We start from the raw sequence: 25,465 nt of genomic DNA on the forward strand, positions 1-25,465 counted from the left end.
TGTGAGTGAGAATTCATTCAACAACTATTGAGGGACTGATGCAAGTCAGGCATTGTTCTACACTTGTGATTGAAAGACAAAGTCATTGTTTGCATGGATCTCACATTCTAGTAGGGGAAGAATTTTAACATATTTTCATATATAATACTAAACAGATATGCCTTGACAAAGACAAAAGATAAAGCAGAAAAAGGGGACAGAGACTGACAGTGAGTACTATTTTGGAAGAGATAGGAAAGAGGTCTCTCCCACCTGACATTTACCCTTTCCTGCTTTATTTTTTTATATAACATACTATAAACATACTTTTAAAATAAGCTTATTTTGTTTGTCATCTATATCTTTCCAATAAAATCCAAGCTTCATGATTGGGGAGATTTTCGACTATTTTGTTCACTCATTTATTTACTGGCCCCTAAAAAATGTCAATGTGAAAGACAAAAACAAACCAGAAAAACAAAAATGCCAGGAAACTATATGCAGCAGTTTGATATAGTTATGAATTCCAAAAATAGATAATGGATGTTTGTAAACTGGTCTGTACCTGGGCATGATTAAATTATGATTAGGGCTTTGACTGGGCCACATCAGTAAGGTTTTGAGTCCCCACCCCTTGGTGGGTAGGGACTCCCAAGATAAAAGGCATGGCAAAGGTCAGAGTTGGGGGGTTTTGTTTTATTTTATTTGTTTAATTTTTATTTTTCTATAATTGTTTTTTATTTTAATGATACATAGATCACAAAAAAAGTTTACATTACAAAATACAAGAGGTTCTCTTATATCCCACCCCCAGAGTTGGAGTTTGATGCTGAAATCTTAAGCGGGAACTCCGGGAAGGAAGCACACAGAGGAAAGAGAAGCAAGCCCTGGGAAGAGAGGAACCCTGAGCCCGGAGAGAAGGAAGACCCAGGAAGAGAGGAACCCAGGAAGCCTGAACCCTCACAGATGCTGACAGCCATCTTGCTCCAACACGTGAAAAGAGACTTTGGCGAGGGAAATAACTTATGCTTTATCTGTAAAGCCCTTTATCTGTAAGCTCCTACCCCAAATAAATACCCTTTATAAAAACCAACCAATTTCTGGTATTTGGCATCAGCACCCCTTTGGCTGACTAATACACACTGTATTATAGAAGAAAAGATATAAAACAACCAAATGCACTGCATGATCCTGGATTGAATTCAGGATGGGGTAAGGGGGGCAAGGAAGTAACAGCTATAAAGAATACTGTGGAGAGCACAGAAGTCATCTGAATATGGATCCTATATTAGATAGCACTAGATAAATTTCTTTGGTGTAATAATGCTATTGCAGCTATATAGAAGAATGTCTTTGTTCTTAGGAGATACACGCTGAAATATGTAAAGGTGGAAATAACAGATGTCTGCAACTTACTTTAAAAGCAACTTTATAGTGACATCTGCAAAGATGGATTAGATGAACTTTTCCTTATTCCTTTTGCTAAGCACAACTGAAAACCTTGGACATTATATATAAAATAATCATAGGAAAATTCTGAAAGGTAAAGAGAAGAAGGCAGACAGACTAGGGACCTTTGGACTTGAAGAATGACACAGTGGTGACTTCCCTATTTTGTGTTGTTTTTAATTCATATATCCCAGACTTGGAGCTGAAGAAGTTGGTAAATGGAAAATGCTGACAGGGTACAGATATTTTTTTAAAAAGGACTCCAATAAAAGATTAGTCTCTGTAACCAAAGGACTGGGAAAGGGGCAATTTAGCAAGATAGAAATTTTTTGGACAATAACTACTCTATTATTGCCAAACAACACAGAAAAAACTGGCTCCACCTCCACCAGCAAAGGCTGATCGGAGAGCCTAAAATTCCACCCACCATGGACTGTGATGAGCTGTCCCAATTCCTATGCTATGGTGGTTTCAGAGATGGCCAAGCAGGGGGCCAGGACTTTCATTCCCACTGTATTAAGGTAACAACCCTCACCCCTCCCACCCTGGTGTCAGCAGAGACCAAATGGGAATCCTGGACATTTACCTTCACCCAGCAGTAAGGCAGTGATTAGTCAGCATAAAAAGAAGGAATAACATTTTTCAAGTGCTGAAAGAGAAGATGTGTCAACATAGAATTTTATATCTGAAAAAATATCCTTTAGGAATGAAGGATAAATCAAGACATTCACAGAAGAAAGAAGACTAAGAGATTTGTTGCTAGTAGATATAGCCTAAAAGAATGGCTAAATAGTTACCCAACAGAAAGAAAACAAGGAACTATGGAATACTCAGAAGGAAGAAAAAACACAGTAAACAAAAATATCAGTAAATATAATAAGCATTCCTTCTCTTGTGTTTTCTAATATGTTTGATGGTTGAAGCAAAAATTATAACACTGTCTTATGAGGTTTCTATGTATTTAGAGCAAATATTTAAGGTAACTATAAATGGGGGAAGGTAAAAGAATAGAAAGGCAATGTTTATGCTTTCCTCAAAATGATGGTACCAGAAGACTGTGATAAATTATGTGTGTATAAGTATATATAAGATAATACCCACAGCAACCACTGACTAAAAGAACTATATAAAGACACTCAAAATCACAATAGACAAATCAAAATGGATCCAGAAGAAGGCAGGAAAAATAGAAAACAAAAAAATAAAATGGCAGACTCCAGCCCTAAAATATTAGTAACTATAGTAGATGTATATAGTCTAAATATACCAATTAAAAGACAGAGATTGGCTGAGTGGATTAAAAAAATATGAACCAACTGTATGCTATTTGCCAGAAATGCACTTCAAATGATATAGGTATGGGAAATAAGCAGAGCTCTGAAGTAAAGGAAAACGTTGTCAATTGCATTTTAAAGTATTGGGAACAGCTGGTTATAAGCCAATGACTAAAAAGAATGAAATTCTTGTGCAAAATTACATAGTCACAGTGCAGATTAATTAGAAATATTCTTCAAAGAGATCTTTTAAATATATTCTTTTACAGTTAAACTTATTTTGTAAGTGAATGAAAATTGTAAGTAATATTAGTGAGTTGTAAGTTTCTGTGTCTACCTCTCTATGTCTATTTGTTCAGTGCATATTTTCATACGTTGGGACTATAATATCAAATTAACAAATGAAAATTCTTAAAAGAACTCTATTCAAATTGTTAAAAATTAAATATGTGTTCATATCCATGTAAATGAATATCCCTGGAGCCCAAATCAGAGAAACTAATCAGGATGAAAAGGTCATATAGAAATCTGAATATAGAAATTATTGGGAGAGGAAAAAAAGTTCTTCCTAAGCTACCTGAATTACCCAGCTCCCCAGGACGTCCTTCTTTTTGCAAGAGCTATGGGAAAAGGGCAACTTGTGACACAATAGGGAAATGTAAGCTTAATTTAAAACTCTGTCTACTAGACCTGGGAAATAAGAATCATAGTTTATCCTGTAATTCCCCAATTTAAACCTTTTAACAGTCTTAAAATGAGAGTAATTAATAATCCAATTCCAAATTTCAGCAAGTAAAGGAAAAGTCCTTGAAAGCTATGGAAAGCTCTTTTCTAAATTATGATTAAAACAAATTAAACAATTATAATTATTTCAGACCCTGGCAGTCAGAATGCTTTTAAAGTAATCCACAGTTTTAGAATGTTATTAAAGAAAAGAGATTTTAGCCTCCTGTGGAGGAGGGAAAAATAACATTTTTGCAGAAATTATAATGGTTTCAATTAGCTTGGGTGTAATCTCCCTAGGTTTATATGATACTAACAAAATACATTAACATTATATGTATTAAGTCTTTAAGATGATGAAAGTTGTTAAGTTTCTGTTTAATGAAATTAAGTTAAAGAGGGAAATATAGATCTGTCCTAAAGTGAAATAACTAGTTTTCACAGCATAGACAAATAAATTTCAATGGTTGCTAACTGTAATTTAATAAGCTTATTTAAATGTAAAAGTAATTTACAATTAATTATAAGATGTTTGTTAAATCATTGTTTAAACTGAGGCATTTCAATGGCTAATTCCAGGAAGCCATTATTAACTAGAAAACTAAACTGATATTGATAAAAGTCACTTCATAAAAGGGAAACTGGTCGAGGCCACCTCAATCTGCATATTAAAGTGGTAAGAGAAAGATAATCTTGATACTATTGGGAATCTTAGATTTTCATAAAATAATGGAGAAAATAGTTTTTCCTTTACTGTTAAAGGAAAATATCTATTAATGTAATCATGGTAAAGGGAGAAATAAAAAGTAAAGTACTAAAGTAGTTAAGTTCATTTTATGTTATGCATTGCGTTGGAAGTATTTAGGAAGTATACAAAATTTAAGAGAAAAACTTCAGTATTGTCAAACCCTCTTGTGCATTCAAACCAGGCCTTCAGTACCCTGCATGGTGCCTCTCCATTTGAGTTATTGGCTAGGTTGGTCACTGACCCCTAAAATAATATAAGTATCTACAACATCTCTGGACATGCTTCTGAAGTGGATGGAAAGTACATTGCTGTTTTGGACTCCTATGGCTTGATATGGCAAGCTTTACAATGGACACTGCCTCTAGACTGGCTCTGTTTCATAGTGCTGGAGAGCACTATGCGCTAGGCTGATGCAATACTGGAGCCACTCTCTAGGATCAATGGTGCTGCTGCATGCTGGCTGTGTGAAGGACATACCAAGTGCAGCAATAATTACCAGAGTAATGTGAGCAGAACTTAAATACAACTGGCACTATGGCCTGCTCCCATGGAGGGACAACATGTATGGTATTGCAAACCTGGAGATTAAATCTATTAACTGCAGCTCAAGGAGGAATTTGTGCATTAACTAGTAGCAAGTGCTATACCTATATACTTGATAAATATGATCTCTTTTCTATTCTAGATCACATACAAAGGAATACTGAACATGTTAAAAGTCTTGGTAAACTTTATTCATTTTTTAAGTAGTTAATGAACATGCCTATAAGATAAAAGAATGGCTCTCTTAACTACTGTCTTTAGTTTGCTTGTCTTATTGTAGCCTATACAACAAGTTTATAGGCTTGTGAGTTTATGTCTAAGGCAGTGTCTCTCATACCTCTACTAGCTATCCTAGGCATAACCAATGCCAAGAGAACTGGAGTTAGCAGTTTATACCAAGCCCAGCAAGTCTACCTCAATCTCTTGTAGAGTTAACCAACAGCACAGAAGAAACTAGCCATGCCTTAGAAGCACTTAGCCAGCAATTAGACTCCCTTGCTACTGTGATGCTGCAAAATTACAGAGCCCTAAACATGCTAACACTGGCACAGGGAGGAACCTGTCTGTTTCTCAAGGAAGAATGCTGTTTTGTTTTGTTTTTTGTAAATCATTCTGGACTAGTCCAAGACAGCATTCGAAACCTGCAAGATGAAGCCCACCAACTTCAAGAGGATGCAGCTTCTGGAGGCACCTGTCCTTTCTCACTCTCGTGATCCAGTATGTCATGGCTGGCCCCCTTTTTGGGTTCACTTTACCACCATCTTCTTTATCCTCTAAGTGGGACCACGTATCTTCAAAATTCTACCTCAGTTTATTTCTTCCAGAATTGACACCTTCCTGAACAATGTATTAGTCATGCTGGGATTTCACCCAGTTCCAACCATGGTGCTGGACCAGCCTTCCCTCAACCTCAATAGAATAGCCAGAGAATTTCACACCCTATAAGGCAAGGATTACTCCCCCTAACCAGAAGGAAGCAGCTACAGAAGAAAGACCTTTGCCCTTTCAGCTTCCCCTTAAGAATAAGGGTGTAAACTCCCTGAAGGGGGAATACAGGCAGATTAGTATAGGGGGGAAAAGGGAAGACAAGTCACAGCTAGGACCCGACAGAGAACATGGCTTTGAGACCCCACCTGGAAACACTGAGGGAAGGCTGCTACTAAGAACAAGCCTGGGGAAGTGGAAGTGGCTCCAGTGATAGAGCTTCTGCTTCCTATCTGGGAGGACCTGGGTTTGATCCCTAGGGCCTCTTGGTGAAGAAGAAGAAGAGAAAGTGTGCCTGTGTGGTGAGCCAGTGCCCTCATGAGTGCCCACCTGATGAGCCAGTGCCCATGCACGTGAGTCACACAGCAAGACGATGATGCAGTAACAACAACAACAAAAAGAACAAAGCTGGAAAGACCCTGCTAAGACCCCACCCACAAGGTCCTTTTTGAACTCTTTCTGGGGTCAAGGAAGAGCCCAAGATAACTCCAAATGGGCCTCCCTACCTTGGTCCTGGATAACTCTAAACAAAAGGCCGCCTCATTGGTCCCCTGAGAGCTATCAGGTGGAGATGGTAAGGCAACCAATCAGAACAGTGAACAGCTGGGGCCCCTCCCCAACAACAGAAAAGGGGAGGAGGAAAGGCTTTTTTTTTAAAGGTCTAACTAGGGGCCCATGTGCACATCTCACCCTGTAGCACACCTGCACCCATGTCTGGGGTTTTGTTCATTTATGCTTTTCTTGTTTCTTAATAAACTCTTTAGGTCCTTGCTTACCTTAAAAAAAAAACACACAAATGATACAGGCAAGTTGAAAGCAAGAGGATGGAAAAATATATATCATGCATACATTAATCAAAAGAAGGCAGGAATAACTATATTAATATTAAAGAAAGTAGACTTTAGCACAAAGAAAATTACCAGGCACAGAGAGGGGCATTATGTAATGATAAATTCAGCAATCCTCCAAAAAGCCATCCAAAATGTATGTGCACTAAATAATGAGATGCAAAATATGTGAAACAAAAACTGAAAGGAGAAAGGACAGAACTGAAAGGAGAAAAAGACAAATCCACAATTAGAGTTTTAAACTTCAACCTCTTTCTCTCAACAATAATAGAATAACTACACTTAAAAAAGAAGAACTCAACACCACCATCAAACAACAGGATCTAAACAACATTTCTAGATCACTCATCCAACAACAGCAGAAAACATCTTTTTTTCAAGTTCCCATGGAAGGTATACTAAGATAAACCATACTTTGGGCCATAAAACAAACCTCAACAAACTGAAAAGAACTAAGATCTATAGATTGAGTTTTCTCAACTCAATCTAGGAATTGATAACAGAAATGATAACAGAAAAATCTCTAAACACTTGGAAATTAAACACACTTGTAAAATAATCCATAGGTCAAAGAAAAAGTCTCAAGGGCAATAAAAAATACATTGAAGTAAATAAATATGAAAATACAACACATCAAAATTTGTGGGAAAGCGCTAAAGAAACAGGGAGATGGAAATTTACAGCACTATGTATATGTTACAAAAGAGGAAATTTTCACATTAGTAATCTAAGTTGCCACCTCAAGTATCCCAATAAAGAAGAGTAAAATAAACCCTAAGCAAGCAAGAGGAAGGAAATAATAAAGCAGAGCAGATATCAGTGACACTGAAAACGGAAAAACAAAAAAGTAAAATCAATGAAACAAAGAACTGGTTCTTTGAAAAAAAATCAATGAAATTGAAAAGAATGACAAAGAAAAAGAGGCAGAAAAATACAAGAAATGAAACAGTAATATCACTATAGACTCTACAGATTCCACAAGGATAATAAGGGAATACTATGAATAGCACGCATGTGAACTTAAATGAAAAGAATCACTTCCTCAAAAAACATGAACTACCATGACTCACACAATATGAAAAAGATAATCTGAATAGCCCTTGTGATGGTTAAGTTCAGGTGTTAACTTCACTGGGTTATGTCTTCCATTGTTTGGTCAAGCAAGTACTAATCTGATTGTGACTGTGATATTTCATGGATTTAAATCATCAGTTAATTGATTGAATCTATGACTGATTACATCTACAACCATTTATGGAGACTGCCTTCAATAATGAGAGAAGTCTCATTCAATCAACTGAAAGCCTTACAAGAAGTGAAAATTTCAGCAGTCACAAGGGAGAATTTCCATCTTTATTTCAGACAGACAGCTTCTCTTGGGGAATTCATGAAAAACCTTCAGCAGAGTTCCCAGCTGGCAGCCTGCCCTACAGAATTTGGACTTGCATAGGCAATTGCACGAGCCAAGTCTTATTTAAAAAGTCTTATAATATTGACATAATACACACACACACAGGTGTATGTTTGTGTGTGTGTATTGTTGGTTCTGTTTCCTTAGAGAAACTTGACTAATATATCCTTAAAACTATTAAGAAAATTGACTTTGTAATTTAAAAATTTCCAAAAAAGAAATTACCAGGCCCAGATGGTTTCAATGCAGAATTCTATCAAATGTTTATAAAGAAAATTAACACCAATTCTAAACTATCTATTCCAGAAAGGAAGGAACACTTCCCAATTCATTTTATGAAGTCAAAATTACCCTATCAAAACCAGACAAAGATAGTACAAAATAAGAAATATCCTTCTTGAATACAGATGCAAAAATTCTTATCAAATATTAGCAAAGTGAATTCAGTAATGTATAAAAAGAACTAAACACCATGATCAAGCAGAGTTTATTTCAGGAATGCAAGATTGTTTCCTTACTGGAAAACCAATCAGTATAACCCACCTACTAACAGCTAAAGAAGAAAAATCCACATGATCATATTAACTGATGTAGAAAAGGTAAATTCAACACCCATTTAAAAATTTATTGCTAGAGTACCAGTAAGTAATGATACTGCAGGACAGATGCAGGACACTATATATCCCACCATAACCCACTGAAAGGACTGGGAGAAAGTGTAAACTACAACATAAACTATAATCCATGCTGTGTAGCAATGCTCCAAAATGTACTCATCAATGACAATGAATACACCACACTAATGAAAGAAGTTGTTGATGTGTGAAGAGTGGGGGTGTGGGGAGTGGGGTATATGGGAACCTCATATTTTTTAATGTAACATTTTGTATGGTCCCTGTATCTTCAAAAAAAAAGATAATAAAAAATAAATACACCAAATAAAAAATAAAACATTTATAATAAAAACTCTGAGAAAAATAAGAATAGAAGGGAAATTCCTCAACTTGATAAAAAGCATGTACAAAAATTTCATATCTAACATCACACTTAATTGGTGAAGGACCCAATTCTTTCCTCTAGACTCAGTAAGAAAGCAAGGATATCCTGTTTCATGACTCTTACCCAGTATAGTGCGAGAAAATGAAATAAAGGTATACAGAGAGGAAAGGAAAAATTAAGACTGCCTCTATTTGCAGAACATCATTGTCTACTAAATTCCCCAGGAATATACAAAAAAAAAACTATTAAAAATAATAATAAGTGAGTTCAGCAATGTCCAGAATATAAGATAAACATACAAAAATCCACTGTATTTCTGAATGTGTGGACACTGAAAGTAAAAATACAGTACCACCTACAATCGATTGAAAAAAAGAAAAAGGAACTGCCAAATTGTTTACCACAGCAGCTGCACTATTTTATATCTCCACCAACAATGAAGAAGTATTTCTATTTCTCCACATCCTCTCTTAACACTATTTTCCCTTTTTAGTGCATGTGAAATAGTATCTCGTAAATTTGAATACCATTTCCTTAATAAATAATGATGTTGAAAATCTTTTCATGTGCTTTTTGGCATTCTGTATATCTTACTTGGAGAAACGTCTACTCAAGTCTTTTGCCCATATTTCAACTGGGTTGTGTTTTTGTTGAGTTGTATTTCTTTATATATTCTGGATATTAAACCCTTATTGGAGGAAACGGACTTTGGCCCAGTGGTTAGGGCGTCCGTCTACCATATGGGAGGTCCGCGGTTCAAACCCCGGGCCTCCTCGACCCGTGTGGAGCTGGCAATGCGCAGTGCTGATGCGCGCAAGGAGTGCCGTGCCACGCAAGGGTGTCCCCCGCGTGGGGGAGCCCCCACGCGCAAGGAGTGCGCCCGTGAGGAAAGCCGCCCAGCGTGAAAAAGAAAGTGCAGCCTGCCCAGGAATGGCGCCGCCCACACTTCCCGTGCCGCTGACGACAACAGAAGCGGACAAAGAAACAAAAGCAGACAAAGAAACAAGACGCAACAAATAGACACCAAGAACAGACAACCAGGGGAGGGGGGGAAATTAAATAAATAAATAAATCTTTAAAAAAAAAACAAAAAAACCCTTATTGGTTAAGTGGTTGCCAAATATTTTCTCCTTTTCCATAGGTTGACTTTTTACTTTCATGATGAAGTCCTTTGATACACAAAAGTTTTACATTTGGTGGAAGTCTCATTGATCTATTTTCTCCTTTCTTGTTTGTGCTTTGGGTATAAAGTTTAAGAAACTGTTGCCTAACATACAGTCCTGAAGATGCTTCCCTACATTTTCTTCTAGGAGTATTATAGTTTTGGCATGCTTTGAGTTATTATTTGTATATGGTCTGGTAGGAGTCCACCATCACTCTTTTGCATGCAGACATCCAGTTTACTAACAGCACCATTTGTTCGAGACTATTCTTTCCCAGTTGAGTAAACTTGACACCCTTGACAAAAATTGTCCATAGAAGTGAAGGTTTATTTCTGAACTCTCAATTCAATTGCATTGGTCCATACATCTGTCCTTGTGCCAGTACCATGCTGTTGTGATTTCTGCAGCTTTGTAATAAGTTTTAAAACGGGAAGTATGAGTCTTCCAACTTTGTTCTTTTTCAAGACAGTTTTGGCTATTAAGGGCTCCTTACCCTTCCATATAAAGTTGATTGGCTATTCTTTTTCTGCAAAGAAGGATGTTGGATTTTTTACTGGGAATGCACTGAATCTGTAAATTGCTTTGTGAGAAACGAATCTTAACAGTATTTGATCTTTTAATCCTTAACATGGACTGTCCTTCCATTTGAGTCTTTGATTTCTCTTAGCAATGTTTTGTAGTTTTCTGTGTATAAGTCCTTTACACCCTTGGTTAAATTTATTCGTAGATATATGTTTCTTTTAGTTGCTATTTGTAAATGGAATTTTTCTTGATTTCCTTTTCAGACTGTTCATTACTAGTGTATAGAAACACTATTGTTTTTTTTGTGTTGATCATGTACTCCACCACTTTGCTAGCTCCACTAGCTTTCTTGTGGATTTTTCAGGATTTCCTATACATATGGAATCATATTGTCTGCAAGTAGGGAAAGGAAAAAAAAAAAGACATAGGGGAGATTTTGCTATGGTAAAAATTTCCAGTAAAATACTGAGCAACAGTTGTGACAGTGGGCTTATTTCTGATCTTAAAGAGAAAGCTTTCACCATTATGATGTCAGCTGTGGGTTTTTCATATATACAGTTTATCATACTGAGGAAGTTTTCTTCTATTCCTAGTTTTCTAAATGTTTTTAACCAAGAAGGGGTGCTGGACTTTGTCAAATGCCTTTTCTGAATCAATTGCAATGATCATGTTTTTCTCCCTTCATTCTAGTAATGTGGTGTATAATGTTAGTTGATTTTCTTACATTTGAACCATCCTTGCATGTCTGGTTTAAGTCTCACTTGTTCATGCTGTGTAATTTTTTACTATGCTCTTGTATTTGCTAGTATTTTGTTGAGATATTTTGTGTTTATATTCGTAAGTGATATTGGTCTGTACTTTTCTTTTCTTGTGGTGCCTTTACCTGGCTTTAGTATGAGGGTGATTTTGACTTCATAGAATGAGTTAGGTAGTATTTCCTTCTATTCAATTTTTTGGAAGAGTTTGAGCAGGATTGGAGTTAATTCTTCTTGGCATGTTTGGTGAAGTTCAGCAGTAAAGCCATCTGTCCTGGACTTTTCTTTGTTGGGAGGTTTTGATTACTGACTCAATCTCTTATTTCTCATCTGTTGAGATCTTCTGTTTCTTCTTGAGTAGGATGTTTGTGTTTTTCTAAGAATTTGTCCATTTCATCTAGGTTATCTAGTTGGTTGGCATACAGTTGTTCATAGTAACATCTTACATTCCTTTTCATTTTTATGTCAGTAGTGATGCCCATCCTTTCCTTTCTGATTTTAGTTATTTGCATACTTTCTCTTTTTTTCCTTTGTCATTTAGCTAAAGTTTTGTCAATTTTATTGATGTTTTCAAAGAACCAAGTTTTGGTTTTGGTGATTCTATTTTTTTTTAATTCTCTATTTATCTCCACTCTAATATTTGTCATTTTCTTCCTTCTGCTGGCTTTGGGTTTACTTTCTCTTTTTTTTTTCTTCTCTGGATCTTCCAGTTGTGAGGTTAGATGTCTTTCTTCTTTTAAAAATATAAGCATTTAGAGCTATAAATTTCCTTCTCAGAATTACCTTTGCTGCACACCATAAGTTTCAGAATATTGTATTTTCATTTTCATTTGCCTCAAGATATTTCCTAGTTTCCCTTTGATTTCCTCTTTGACCCACTGGTTAAGCATGCACTGCTAATTTCTACATATTTGTGAGTTTTCCAGTTTTCCCTTTGTTACTGATACAGATTCATTCCATTGTAATATGAGAAGACAGGATGAATGATTTCAAAATATTTGAATTTATGGAGACTTGTTCTGTGATGTAACATATGGCCTATCCTGGAGAATGACCCATGTGCATTCAAGAAGAATGACTACTTTTCTGTTGTTGGGCTAAGTGTTCTATATATATAATATATGTTAGGCCTAGAGGTTTATAATATCATTCAAGACTCCTTTTTCCTTCTTAATATTCTGTCTAGATGTCCTATCTATTATTGAAAATGGTGTACTAAAGTGTCCGACTTATTAATGTAGAATCACTTATTACTCCTTTCAATTATGCCAATATTTGCTTCATATACTTTGGGGCTCTGCTGGTAGGTGCAAATATATTTATAATTGTTATGTGTTCTTGTTGGTTTTACCCCTTTATCAGTATAAATAGTGACTACTTCTTTGTCCCTCGTAACAGTTTTTTACTTAAAAAGTCTATGTTATCTGATATTAGCAAAGCTACTCCAGTTCTCTTTTGATTCATATTTGCATGGTATATATTTTCCCCACCCTTTCACTTTCAACCTAATCATGTTTCTGAATTGAAGGTGATTATCTTGTAACAGTATATAGCTGGGTCACGCATTTTTATCCAATCTGCCAATTTCTGCTTTTTGACTGGAGAGTTGAATCCATTTACATTTAATGTAATTACTTTTTATATTACAGAAGTTGTGAGCTTACTAAACAATCATGCATAATGTGCACAATTCCCATATATCACCCCTCCATCAATACTCCATTTATAAATATATATATTTATTTAAAGATTTATTTTTATTTATTTCTCTCCCCTCCCCCCCATTGTCTGCTGTGTCCATTTGCTATGTGTTCTTCTGCATCTGCTTTTCAGGTGGCACTGGGAAACCGCATCTCTTTTTTGTTATTTCACCTTGCTGCATCAGCTCTGTGTGTGCAGCGCCACTCCTGGGTGGGCTGCGCTTTTTGACATGTGGGGCAGCTCTCCTTGCAGGGCGCACTCCTTGCATGTAGGGGCCCCCTACATGGATGTGCCCCTGTGTGGCATGGCACTCCTTGAGCGTGACAGCACTGCACATGGGCCAGCTTACTACACAGGTCAGGAGGCCCTGGGGATCAAACCCTGGACCCTCCATATGGTAGACAGACACTATCAGTTGAGCCATGTCCACTTCCCACTCCAATTATTTTTAAAGTCACTAGTGACAATGCAGTACTTTCTTCTGACATTTTGCTATTTGGTCTTTGTAAGTCTTATAACTTTCTTGTCTTTCAATTCATCCATTAATGCTTACTTTATATTTATTTGATTTTTTGTACTATACCATTATGAGTCCCTTCTCATTTCTTTTGTTACATATTTTTCATATATTTTCTTTGTGGTTACCAAAGAAAATATATTTAGCAATTCAACAATCACAATCTATTTGATAACTATTAACTTTAATAGCCTATAGATAACACTGTTCCTAACTCCTCCATCTCCCCATCTTTTTGTTGTCACAAATTATATTTTCATATGCTGTACATCCAGAACCATAGATTCAGCATTACTTTTAAGCATCTGCACTTGATAACTTGTAAGAAACAAAAAATGGAATTACATACCAACAAATAAAAACAAGCATATTGACAAATATAATTACCCACATTGTTACCTTTACCAGAGATTTTTAATTTCTTTATGCTACTTTGAACCACTGTCTAGTGTTCTTTTTTTTCTGTCTGAAGAACCACCTTTAGCACTGCTTGTAGAGCACGTCTAGTGGCAATGACTTCACTTAGTTTTTGTTTATCTAGAAATGTCTAATCTCTCCTTCAGTTTTTTGAAAGACAGCCTTGCTGGGTATAAAATTCTTGGTTGGCAATTGTTTTTTTTTCAGCACTTTAAATATTTTGCTACACTGCTTACTTGTCTGCATAGTTTCTGATGAGAAATCAACACTTAATCTTTATTGGAATTCCCTTGCACATAACATGTTGATTTTTCTGTTGCAGCTTTCAGGACTCTCTCCTTGTCCTTGGCTTTCAACAGTTCAACTATCACGCATCTGGGCATGGTCTCTCTTAATTAATCCTGTTTGCCAGTTGCTGGGCTTTTTGAATGTCATATATTTTGTTAAATTTGGGAAGTTTTCTGCCGTTATTTTTTTGAATATTCCTTTCTCCCTTTTCTTTCTTCTCTTCTTCTGGGACTTCCACAATGAGTATATAAGTAGGCTTGATGGTGTCCCAAAGGCCTCTTAGGCTTTGTTCCCTTTTTTTTCAATCTCTTTAAATTTGTTTCTCAGACTGAATCATTTCAATTGTCTTGTCTTTGATTTCACTGATCCTTTCTTCTGTTAGCTCCAATCTGCTATTGAAATCTTCTAAGTAATTTTCATTTCGTTATTGTGGTCTTCAACTCTATTATTAAAATTTCTGTCTCTTATTTAGATTTTCCTATTGTTCATACATTGTTTTCATGATATCCTTTATTCTTTGTTTCCCTTTATCTCCTTGAGCATATTGAGGATTGTTTTCCTAAAGTCTTTGCCCAGTATGTCCAAAGTCTGATCTTCTTTATTAATGGTTTCTAGATTGTTATCTAGAAAATCTAGATAAAGTGAATGGGCCATCACTTTCTTTTTCTTTATCTGTCTTGTATCTTTTGTTGCACACTGTAAATTTTAATATTTTTAAGTGTCAACTCTGGGATTGAGTCCCTGAATTGCCTGTTCTTTAAGTTCATATCCAGCTAGTGATATGACAAGAGATTTCCTTGAGCGCTACAACCTTATAAAAACAAACAAACCAAAGCATAAAACACCTTTCAAAGTCTTTGCAAATTGGCTCTGCCTTGGCTGGTGCTCTCCTTCAGAGTGTTGTCCCCTTATTAAGACCCTGCGAAGTGCAGGGTACTCTCTATCTTTTCTGAGCCTGCATCTTGGGCTTGTAATTGTGCAGAGTCTTAGGAATCCCCACTTTTATAGTAATTCAAATGCCCCCTCTACTCTCTAGGAAGTAGATTTTCTCCCCTTTCCAGGTGCTGTACTGTATGAATTAAATAGTCACTCTTTGTCCCAGGGTACTTTGCCTTGCTTCTCATACTTCTTTAACTGTTAACTGTCAGCAAGTTGTTTCTGCTTACAGAGCAAGTTCTGGGAGGGCGAGACAGAGACAATCTTCCTGGCTCATCTTTCAGGCTGCCATCCAATGGACAGGCACACACATACAGGCACCTCAGTATGCATTTAGGGGTTACTCTGCTCTCTCTGGAACTGGGCCAGGGTTCCACATTGGGAGTATAGGCTGGCTCCACACTGTGCCAAGGAGAGTATAGGGGAAGGACCAGGTAGAGCGCCACAATCTTCTAAAGTTTTATTTTTAAATTTTTAAAATTTTAATTATTTTTAATCCTAAAGTTTTAAAAAGTTGCATTTTCTTGATTGATCAACATAAAACCTTTGAAATTTCAGGAAAAAGCATAATAGAAAATCTTCAGGACTTGGGATAGGCAAAGATTTCTGGGACTTGACACCCAAAGCATGATCCATAAAAGAAAAAATTGATAAACTAGACTCACAAAATTAATATTTTTGCTCTGTGAAATACCCTGTTAAGAGACTAGAGAGAAAAACTACAGAATGGGAGAAAATACTTGCAAACTACGTATACAACAAGAACTAGTATCTAGAATATATAAATATCTCTCAAAACTCAATAGTAAAACACAATTCAACCAGAAAGTTGGCAAAAGACTTGAACAGACATTTTACTAAAGAAGATATAGAGATGGCAAATAAACATATAAAAAGATGTTCAATTTCATTATCCAATAGGGAAGTATAAATTAAAACCACAATGAGATCACCACACACACCTGTAACAAACAATGGCTACAATAAAAAATCATGACAACACCAAATGTTGGCATGGAGAGAGAATAACTGGAGAACTGACACATTGCTGGTTGGAATGTAAAATGGTACCATCACCCTGGAAAACAGTGGAGCACTTTCTTAAAAAAAAAAAACTAAACATTTAACTACCATATGACCTCGCAACTACATTCCTGGGCATTTATCTCAGAGAAATGGAGACTTATATTCTCATAAAACTTACATGAGTCTTTACAACAGTTTTATCTGTAATAGTCCCAAACTGAAAAACAACTTAGATGTTCTTCATCAGGTGACTGATAAACAAAGTGTAGTACTCCAAGCATGGAATACTACTCAGTAATTAAAAAGAACTATTGATACATGCAACTACCTTGATGAATCTGCAGAGAATTACACAAAGTTTAAGGAAAAAAGTCAATCCCAAAGTTACATACTTTAAAAAAAAAGAAGCTATATCCTTTATGTTTCCATTTATATAACATTCTTGACATGTCAAAATTATAGAAATGGAGACCATATAACGGTAGTGAGGGAGTGGCAGTGGAAGGAAATGGATGTGGCTATAAAAGAACAATATGAGTGATCCTATTAGTTTGGAAATGTTCTGTATCTTGACTGTTTAATATCAATATCCTAATTTTGATATTTATTATAGTTTTGCAAGATGGTATGATTGAGAAAAACTAGGTAAAGGGTATACAGGATCTCTACATATTTCTTACAACTGCATATGAATCTACAATTATTTCAAAATAAAAAAGTTTAATAAGGAAAACTTTAAGCACAAATATTTGTCTTCAACTTTATTAAACAGCTATTATACCCACACTACACACACAAAGAGAGAGAGAGAGAGAGAGAGACAATGCAAGTGTTGCAAAATGTTAATTGATGACTGTAGGTATATTAGTCTTTCAGCTTTTCTGTAGGTTTGAAAGTTTCAAAATAAAATATTGAGGGGAAAAATAACAGTGTATTTTCTTCCCTGATCCTTCACTTTCCTATTTGAAATATTCCATATCAAAGATTACTCTATTTGGCTGACCTCTGCGATAAACTATATAGTAGTTGCCTTTGATATCTTATATAAAAGGGTTTAAAAAATATCCTGACAAATAGCAATGATCATATTATATCATAAAATATAATCATTTTTTCCCTGTGGAAAAAACAGTATAATTATTACTCTGCTCAGCATACTTGGAATGCATGCAGTTTCATGCTTGTCAAGATGAAACAAGTTGTTTTTTGCTTTAAAAAAAAAAAAAAACCAAAACATGAATCTGTTTACTTTCCTCAAGTGATAGAACACCCGAGGGACCATGTTTCACCACAAGGCAACTCTTAGAACTACTTTAGACTATTCTAGGAAATGTAACAGAGGCATGCCAATTTATAGCTCAGTCCCAAGAGCACTAGCTCTGGAGTCACAGAGACCCAGGTTCAAGTCACTGGCTAGCTGTAAGAACTCTCTAAGCCTTTAGCCTTAGTGAAAAATGGTAGTGGTAATAGGATTAGTATGGGATTTTTGTGAAGATTTAAAGGATACAATGAATGTAAAAGTTTAGCACAAGGAGCTCAAAACGTTTTCCTATTATTATCAAGCATTTAAAATGACTCCATTATGACAAAGCAGATAGAAGTTATATTTTTATGAGAATAACTGATGAAACTATTTTAAAGTTAATATTCACCTCACATCATTTTGTAAATGAGATTATGCATAGGACTGTTACAAACTAATAATTTTTATCATAATAAAATTATACACTCATTAGCATTTGGCTTAGAGACAGCATGATATAGTGGAAAGAACACAATATTTAACATCAGAAAACTCAGTTAAGTCCTGACTCTACCACTTATCTCAGAATAGTAGTGAAACTGCTTCAGCTTTTGCATTTTTGAAAAACAGGATAATATGCTCTATTCAACAGCAATGCAGGGATTAAAGTAGAAAATTTATACAGGAATACATTATAAAAGAAAAACACAATGAGACATTAATAATAATAAATTCAAGTTTTTACATTTCCTGCATGAAATATGTAATTAAATCTGTCAAATTTGACAGAAAAACAACTTCTGAAGATAATATAAATGACTAAGAAAAAGGAGGGGACATTTTATAAAATGAAACCACTGAAACTAAAATTTCCAGTATGCCTTTACATAAAAGTTAGATGCATACATTAAAAACATTTCCCCAAAGGCTTCTATTGACTTTTAGGTTGCCTTATATTTGCAGTTATGAATTCTTCAACACATTCTCTATGCAAGCTAGAGGAATGTGTCATTTATAAAAGTTAGGTCAAAGGGCCTTACTTTTACAAAGAAATTCTTGAGTTTCGATAGTTGGCATAGTTACCCATCCTTACTTACAAGTATATCTCCTCCGGCCTTGGAAATGTACCAGTGTATGTGATGCAGGCACAGAACTTTCTACTTCCTTAAGTCTCCTATCTAATCTGTCTTCAAGTCCTACTGAGTCTTCCTTCTCAGTGTTCACTTTTCCTTTTCCTCTTGCCATCACCATAGTTTAAGCTCTCATTATCTTCTGCCTGAAGTAATGGGATCACCTTCCTACTAATATTCTTGCTTCCAGTGTCTCCACTCAAATTCCATTCTATTCATCACTGCTAACAAAAATTCCCTAAAATCCTGCTTTTACGGTGTCACTCCCTATTCAAAGACTATTCAAAATACAAAATCCTCAGCCTGGAGTACAAGCAGAGCCTGGAAGCTGAAAGCAGGTACCAGAAAATCTTGAATAGCCTTTACTGTCCTAGGCAGATGATATGCTACCACTGAAGCCCCAACACAGAAAGAACGTTAACATTAAGTGCACTGGATTCTATATCCACTCAAAATGGAGACACAGGTCAGAGAGTCAACAGAGGCTCAAATTAAAAGAGAAGCCAACAAAACCCATTAGTTCTCAATCTCTCTATGCTTTCCCTGCCATACATAGCTAATAGCTACTACTTGTTTTTTGTTTATTATTACTATTGGAATAAGGAAAGTGTTCTAAGAATGACTGAAGTGATGAATGCACAAATACATGATTACACCAAGTACTATCGACTGAACATTTTGGATGGATTTATGCTTTAATATGTATTTATAAAATTGATTTGTTAAAAAAAAAGAGGCAAAGAACTCAGACATTATTTTTACTTATTTAAAATATATAAGTTTTTTAAATTATGAGAATTGATACCTGAAACAAATTAATGGGAAAATGTTTCTAAAAAGTAGGAAAGAACTTACCTGGTAAAGGCAGGCTGCCGTTCCAAGGAAAAATGCAATGATGTAATTAAAATCCTCACCATCACTCTGTGAAAACAAAGTAAAAGATTCCTTTTTTTTCTGGTGGAAGCCCATTTCCATAGATAACATATTAGGATACAATACTGACAATGTTTATGCACAATTATGATTTTCAAAGTGGTATATAAAAATTCTCATGAGTTCTGAAATGGAAACATAAAATATATCATAAGAACCAAGGAGTATGAGGCAGAAGAAGGCTACAAGTTTCATCTGTGTCTGGCTTCTCACATCAGCTTCATTTCACCTAAGAGAAGAAGAAAACCAAAGGGAAAAAGTCCCCATAAAAGATAAAAAAGCCTCTTTCCTCCTTACTAAAGACACCATATAAAAATGCACACCACTCCAGAGGCTTATAAAGTTACTCCCACTCACTAGGGTCACTGCTTGAGTCAAACAAAAATGGGGAAATTTTACTATCTAGTGAGCACATCACTGAATTGTTTAGTAAAGTAATTTGGCATTATTAAAAACAAAACAAAACTGTGAAAACCACAAAGCTACTGTCCACTAGAGTGTGCTAAATCCCAACAAGAAAAATCTGAACTAAACCAGTCATATGTGCCATGCTAGACAAACAGCCACCCAGAGAAAAAACAGGAATAGAGCATGCACAGAATATTTCTTTTAAAAGAAAACAATGGAGAAATGTAATAATAGATTTTATCCATCCCTTCCCCCCTCCCTCCACCCTGCTGGGGTTTTTTGTTTTCTGTGCCCATTCACTGTGTAACCTTCTGTGACTGTTTCTTTGTATCTTCTCTTCTTGTTTTCTCCTTTAGGCTTTACTGGGATTTGATACCAGGGACCTCTGATGTGGGAGAAAGTTCCCTGTTGCTTGTATCACTTCAGTTCCTGGTTTCTGTCACATCTTGCCTTGACTCTCCCCTGCGTCTCTCTTTTTGTTGCATCATCTTCTTGCTGCGTGCTCGCCACAGGCCTGGCTCGCCTTTTACCAGAAGGCCCCAGAGATTGAACCCAGATCCTCCCATATGGTAGACGAAGCCCAATTGCTTGAGCCACATCTGCTTACCTATCCATCCCTTTATAGTTTCTCTTAAATATTTACAGTTTAATCAACTTCTTTCAATATTTTTATGAAGTAGAACATTACAGTCCACCTTTCTTCCAAGCAGGAGCATTAAATGTAGTCCTTTTCTTTTTTTCCTCTCTTTTCCCTACTCCGCCCCCCCTTGTTTTTGCTGTCTATGTCCATTCGCTATGTGATCTTCTGTATCTCCCTTTTGTCTTCTCTTCTTGTCTTTCTCCTTTAGGATTTACCGGGATTTGATCCTGGGGACCTCTGATATGGAGAGAGGTTCCCTGTCAACTGCGCCACCTCAGTTCCTGGTCCCTGCTGCACTTCACCTTGACTCTCCCCTTTATTTCTCTTTTGTTGCATCATTATCTTGCTGTGTGACTCACTTAGGTGGGCACTGGCTCACCACATGGGCACTTGGCTTGCCATGCAGGCACTGGCTCACACACGGGGCACTCATATGGGACTGGCTAGCCATGTGAGCACTCAGTTTGCCACGTGAGCCCTTGCAAGGGCACTCAGCTCACTGCGCAGGCACTGGCTCATCTCACCATGCAGACACTCACGTGGGCACTCAGCTTGGCATATGGGCACTCACATGGACACTCGACTCACCACAGGGGCACTCAGTTTGTCGCATGGGCACCCACATGGGCACTTGGCTCGCCATGTGGGTATGCTTTCTCTCCTTCTTTTTCACCAGAAGGCCCCAGGGATTGAACCTGGGTCCTCCCATATGGTAGGCAGAGGCCTTATCACTTGAGCCACATCCACTTCCCTAGCCCTTTTCTTTAGAAAAAATGTTTTCATATAATGAAAATTTCCACAAGACAGATGTGTCTCTCATGACCATGTCTTCAAGAAATAGTATAACAAGAAATTTCACTTTAGAACTGTTAGGCAACAGAACACACTGGAAGGCAGAGGGAGAGTTGCTTATCCTAGTGAAAAGGTTTTAAAATAGGAGCCATTAATCTGTGTGGGATGCTTAGGCCAGTTCTACAGCAGAGGTAAGGAAGGTCAACATGGAATCTTTCCACTTCAATAATTCTGAGACTTTAAGTTCTGCTTGGTTGTTTTTTCTTCAGCTTTTTTTTTTTGTATTTTGAAATAATTTCAAACTTTTGGGACAGCTAGAAAAATAAGACAAACTCAATTCAGAAGAACTCCAAAATATTTGCACCCTCCCCCAGATATCCAGCTCTACAATTTTAACACATTTATACACTGAGTCCCAAACCACTGATTTATCACATTTGCCTTTTAGATTTTGCCAGAAGTAAAAAGTGACATTACAAATAAAAAAACGCCATGGCATTGGTATTTATATTTACCCACTTTATTATCTTATCAGAGATCTTTATTTCTTCATATAGTTTCAATTAATTGTCTAGTGTCCTTTCCTTTCAAACTGTAGAACTCTCTTTAGCATTTTTTACAGGGCTAGTGGTGACAAAATCCCTCAGCTTTTCTTTATCTAGGAATGTCTTAATCCCTCCTCATTTTTGAAAGACAGTTTTGCCAGGTACAGAATTCTTGGTTGGCAATTTTTGCTTTCAGCACTTTAAATTTCTTTCCACTGCTTTCTTGCCTCCATGGTTTCCATGAGAAATCAGTACTTAATCTTATGCAGGCTTCCCTGTATGTGACACATTGCTTCTCACTTGCAGTTTTCAGAATTCTCTCTTTATCTCTGGCATTCAACAGTTTAATCATAATATGGTGTGGTGTGAAACTATTTGGATTTATCCTGTTTGGAAGTCACTAAGCATCTTGGATGTGTATATTCACGAATTTCATTACATTTAGGAAGTATTCAGCCATTGTTTCTTTGAATATTCTCTGCCCCTCTCTTCTCCTTCTGGAACTCCAACAATGCATATATTGGTATGCTTAACAGTATTCCACAGGTTCCTTAGCTGATGTTCACTATTCATTCTTCCATCTTTCTCCTACTCATATCGAATGATTTCAATTGTCTTATCTTTAAGCTCACTGACTTTCTTCTGCCAGATCCAATCTTCTTTTGAATCCCTCTAGGGAATTTTTAATTTCTGTTAAGGTGGTAGAAAGTTCTGCTTGGTTCCTTTTAATAATTTCCATCTCTCTACTGATATTATCTTTGTATTTATCTATTCTTTTCCTGATTTCCTTTAGTTCTTTGTCCATGTTTTCCTTTAGCTCTTGGAGCATATTTAGAACCATTTTTTTAAAGCTTTTGTGTAGAATATTCCAGGTCTAATCCTCCTCATTGATAGTTTCTAATGCTTAATTTTCACCTTTGCTTGGGGGCATTGCTTTTGTTTCTTTGTATGTTTTGTAATCTTTATTGAAACCCAGATATTTTTATATTTTAGGGTGTTATTGCTGGAATTTAGACTCTGAGGCCTCTATTCCTTAAGCTTCTATCCAGCTAGTGCTATAACCAGATCTTTAATGCCAGAAGCTAACAACAAAGAAAAAGGTAAAAAGAAAACACCTTTGCCAATCTTTGCAGACTGACGTATGCCAGTGCTCTCCTTAAGAGCTTATCCATACAATGAGCTTGAAAAATAGCTCAAGGCCAAAGCATAGGGGCCTACCTAAGCCTTTTTGCACATAGGTCTTATTTTGGGCATGTGTGTATGGCTTGAGGAATTCCTGTATTTATGGAGATAGGAAATGTCACCTCTTCCCTAGGAAGCACTTTCCTCGTAGTCCCAGGGCACTGCAATATATGTCCTACAGCCAGCAATCCTTTGTTCCAGGCAGCATGATTTGACTACTTTACCACAGCTTCTGCAGGAGAGCTCTGTGAGTTGCCTTCTATATGCAGGGCAGGTTTTGGGGCAGCAAGTACCTCTGGCCACCACCAGACAAACTCAGCCAGACATACATGCTACCAGTATGTATATGAGAGTTACTCTGCTCCCTCTGGAACCAGGGCCAGGGATCCACTCTGGAAGTACAGGCTAGCTCTGCACTGAGCTAGAGTAAGGCTGAGGGAGGCGCCAGCCAGGGTGCCAGAAGATTCTCCTACTTTTAAGTTATATTTTTCTTGATTCAGCACTTGCCCTGTTACTGCAGTCCTTAAACTGTTTTCTAAAGCTTTAAATTGATGTTTCACCAGTTCTTGTTAGTTGTTCCTAGACCTTTATTTTTTAAATGATCTTTCTTCTGATTATAAAAGTTATGTGTGTGTATATGTATGTGTGTGTGCATGTATATATATATGGAATCATAGTTTTATATACTGCTTTTTAGTGATTCAATTATATCATAAACACTTTCCCAATATAGTAAATACGCCTTAACCATACAATCTGTAATAATTATATAACCTTTCATTGTGGGGATATACCATAATTTAATTATTGTCATACAACTGGATATTATTTTTTCCCTAAATTTATACTATCATTTTATAGCTCTATTATTTGCCTTTGAAACACCTAAAACATATTTATGGAGTCAGAAATAGTCACTTTTTAATCCTAGGTGAAAAAAAGGGACACAAATTAAAACTGGATATGATACATTTATAGAATATAAAGAGAAAATTGGGGGATGATTTTTACTTTCTTCTTCATATAACCCCCCAATTCTTTGACAAACTAGCACTGAGTCACAAAAATATGATTTCTTTTTAAAGAAAGGAAATACTTCATCTTGGTATAGATATCCCACTAAACAAAATTTTAAAACTTCCATTGAGCTTTAAGAGGTACATAACATTAAAAGATAATAACATGTTTATGGGAAATAAAGAATCCCAGGTATAAAGCAAGTTGATTACTTCTGCTTTATAGTAGTCCCATTAAAAACAATCTTAGAATCAGAATCTTAGAATATCAGTGCTGAAGCGGTCTTTAAGTTCATGACATTTAAAACCTTTACCTCGCAGATTACAAGGAAAATGAGATCCAGAAATGAACACTAATTCATGCAATGTCACAAAGTTAGTTAATGGCAGATGGCATCCAGCACTGGACTTCCAGTCCAGCATTTCTACAGCTATATAAGAACACTCATTTTTTTCCTACTTCGCCTCATGCAAGTTATTTCAAGGTTGGGATCAGCCTAATTAATATCATTGTTTCACGAGAGATCCTTAAAGGAACACAGGCAATATAAACCCAATGTGATAAAAGCTTATGCATTCATGAGGTGTCAATTCACAAGAAACTTAATAACATCTCTAAACTCAGAACAAAGTTAGAAATGAGTGAAAATAATCTAATTTACACATTACTATGAACACCAAATCAAGTTTATCAACAACAAAAAAAATTCACCCATCCTAAATCTCTCCAGCCTGAACTCAGATACCAAAGAAAAACTTCAGAGCTACATATTTTAATAAATCCCTATCACCCTAAGAGGCAGGTATTAATCTAGAAGAAACAAACTTGTGCTGAATCTTCTAACAAACTTAACAATATACAGGAATTCTGATTCATATGGCTTTCTCAAATTTAAATGTGCCTCAGGCACAAAGTTACATGCTATAAGATAAATGTGGCCATCATTTTTAGTATTAAAAAATAGTCAGAATTCATGACCTTATAAAAAGTTAACTTTAAATTAATATCTATATATTGCTCACACTCAGGAAATGCACTACGTATTTTCAGCGAGATCTAAAAAATATGATCCCAATATAAAATATAAATCCTTTGCTCTTAAATCTAATACAAAAGAAATGTTGAGACCACTTAATCTGGGAACTGACTTTCCACTTCCTCTATCACCACCATATCTGAATAACTCTTAATTCCAAGATAAAGGTTAAATCCTGGGATTTGTACCAAAGTCTAAATAGAAGACCTTAAAAAGATCTTCTTTTACTGGCCAAAAATCAAAAGTCATTCTAGAA

At 36.1% G+C, this 25,465-nt stretch overlaps 1 protein-coding gene across 1 annotated transcript in view; it reads right to left on the reverse strand.

Annotated features, from left to right (window-relative positions):
- The window catches only part of SEC22A (SEC22 homolog A, vesicle trafficking protein), an 85,068-nt gene that overhangs the window by 3,714 nt on the left and 55,889 nt on the right, over positions 1-25,465 (reverse strand). Inside the window, exon 6 of the mRNA XM_004465793.5 lies at positions 19,512-19,577. Within this exon, the coding sequence (XP_004465850.1) occupies positions 19,512-19,577 (66 nt within the window). The remainder of the gene's footprint in view (positions 1-19,511; positions 19,578-25,465) is intronic.

Source organism: Dasypus novemcinctus, chromosome 4, assembly GCF_030445035.2.
Source record: "Dasypus novemcinctus isolate mDasNov1 chromosome 4, mDasNov1.1.hap2, whole genome shotgun sequence".
Taxonomy (NCBI): Eukaryota; Metazoa; Chordata; class Mammalia; order Cingulata; family Dasypodidae; genus Dasypus; species Dasypus novemcinctus.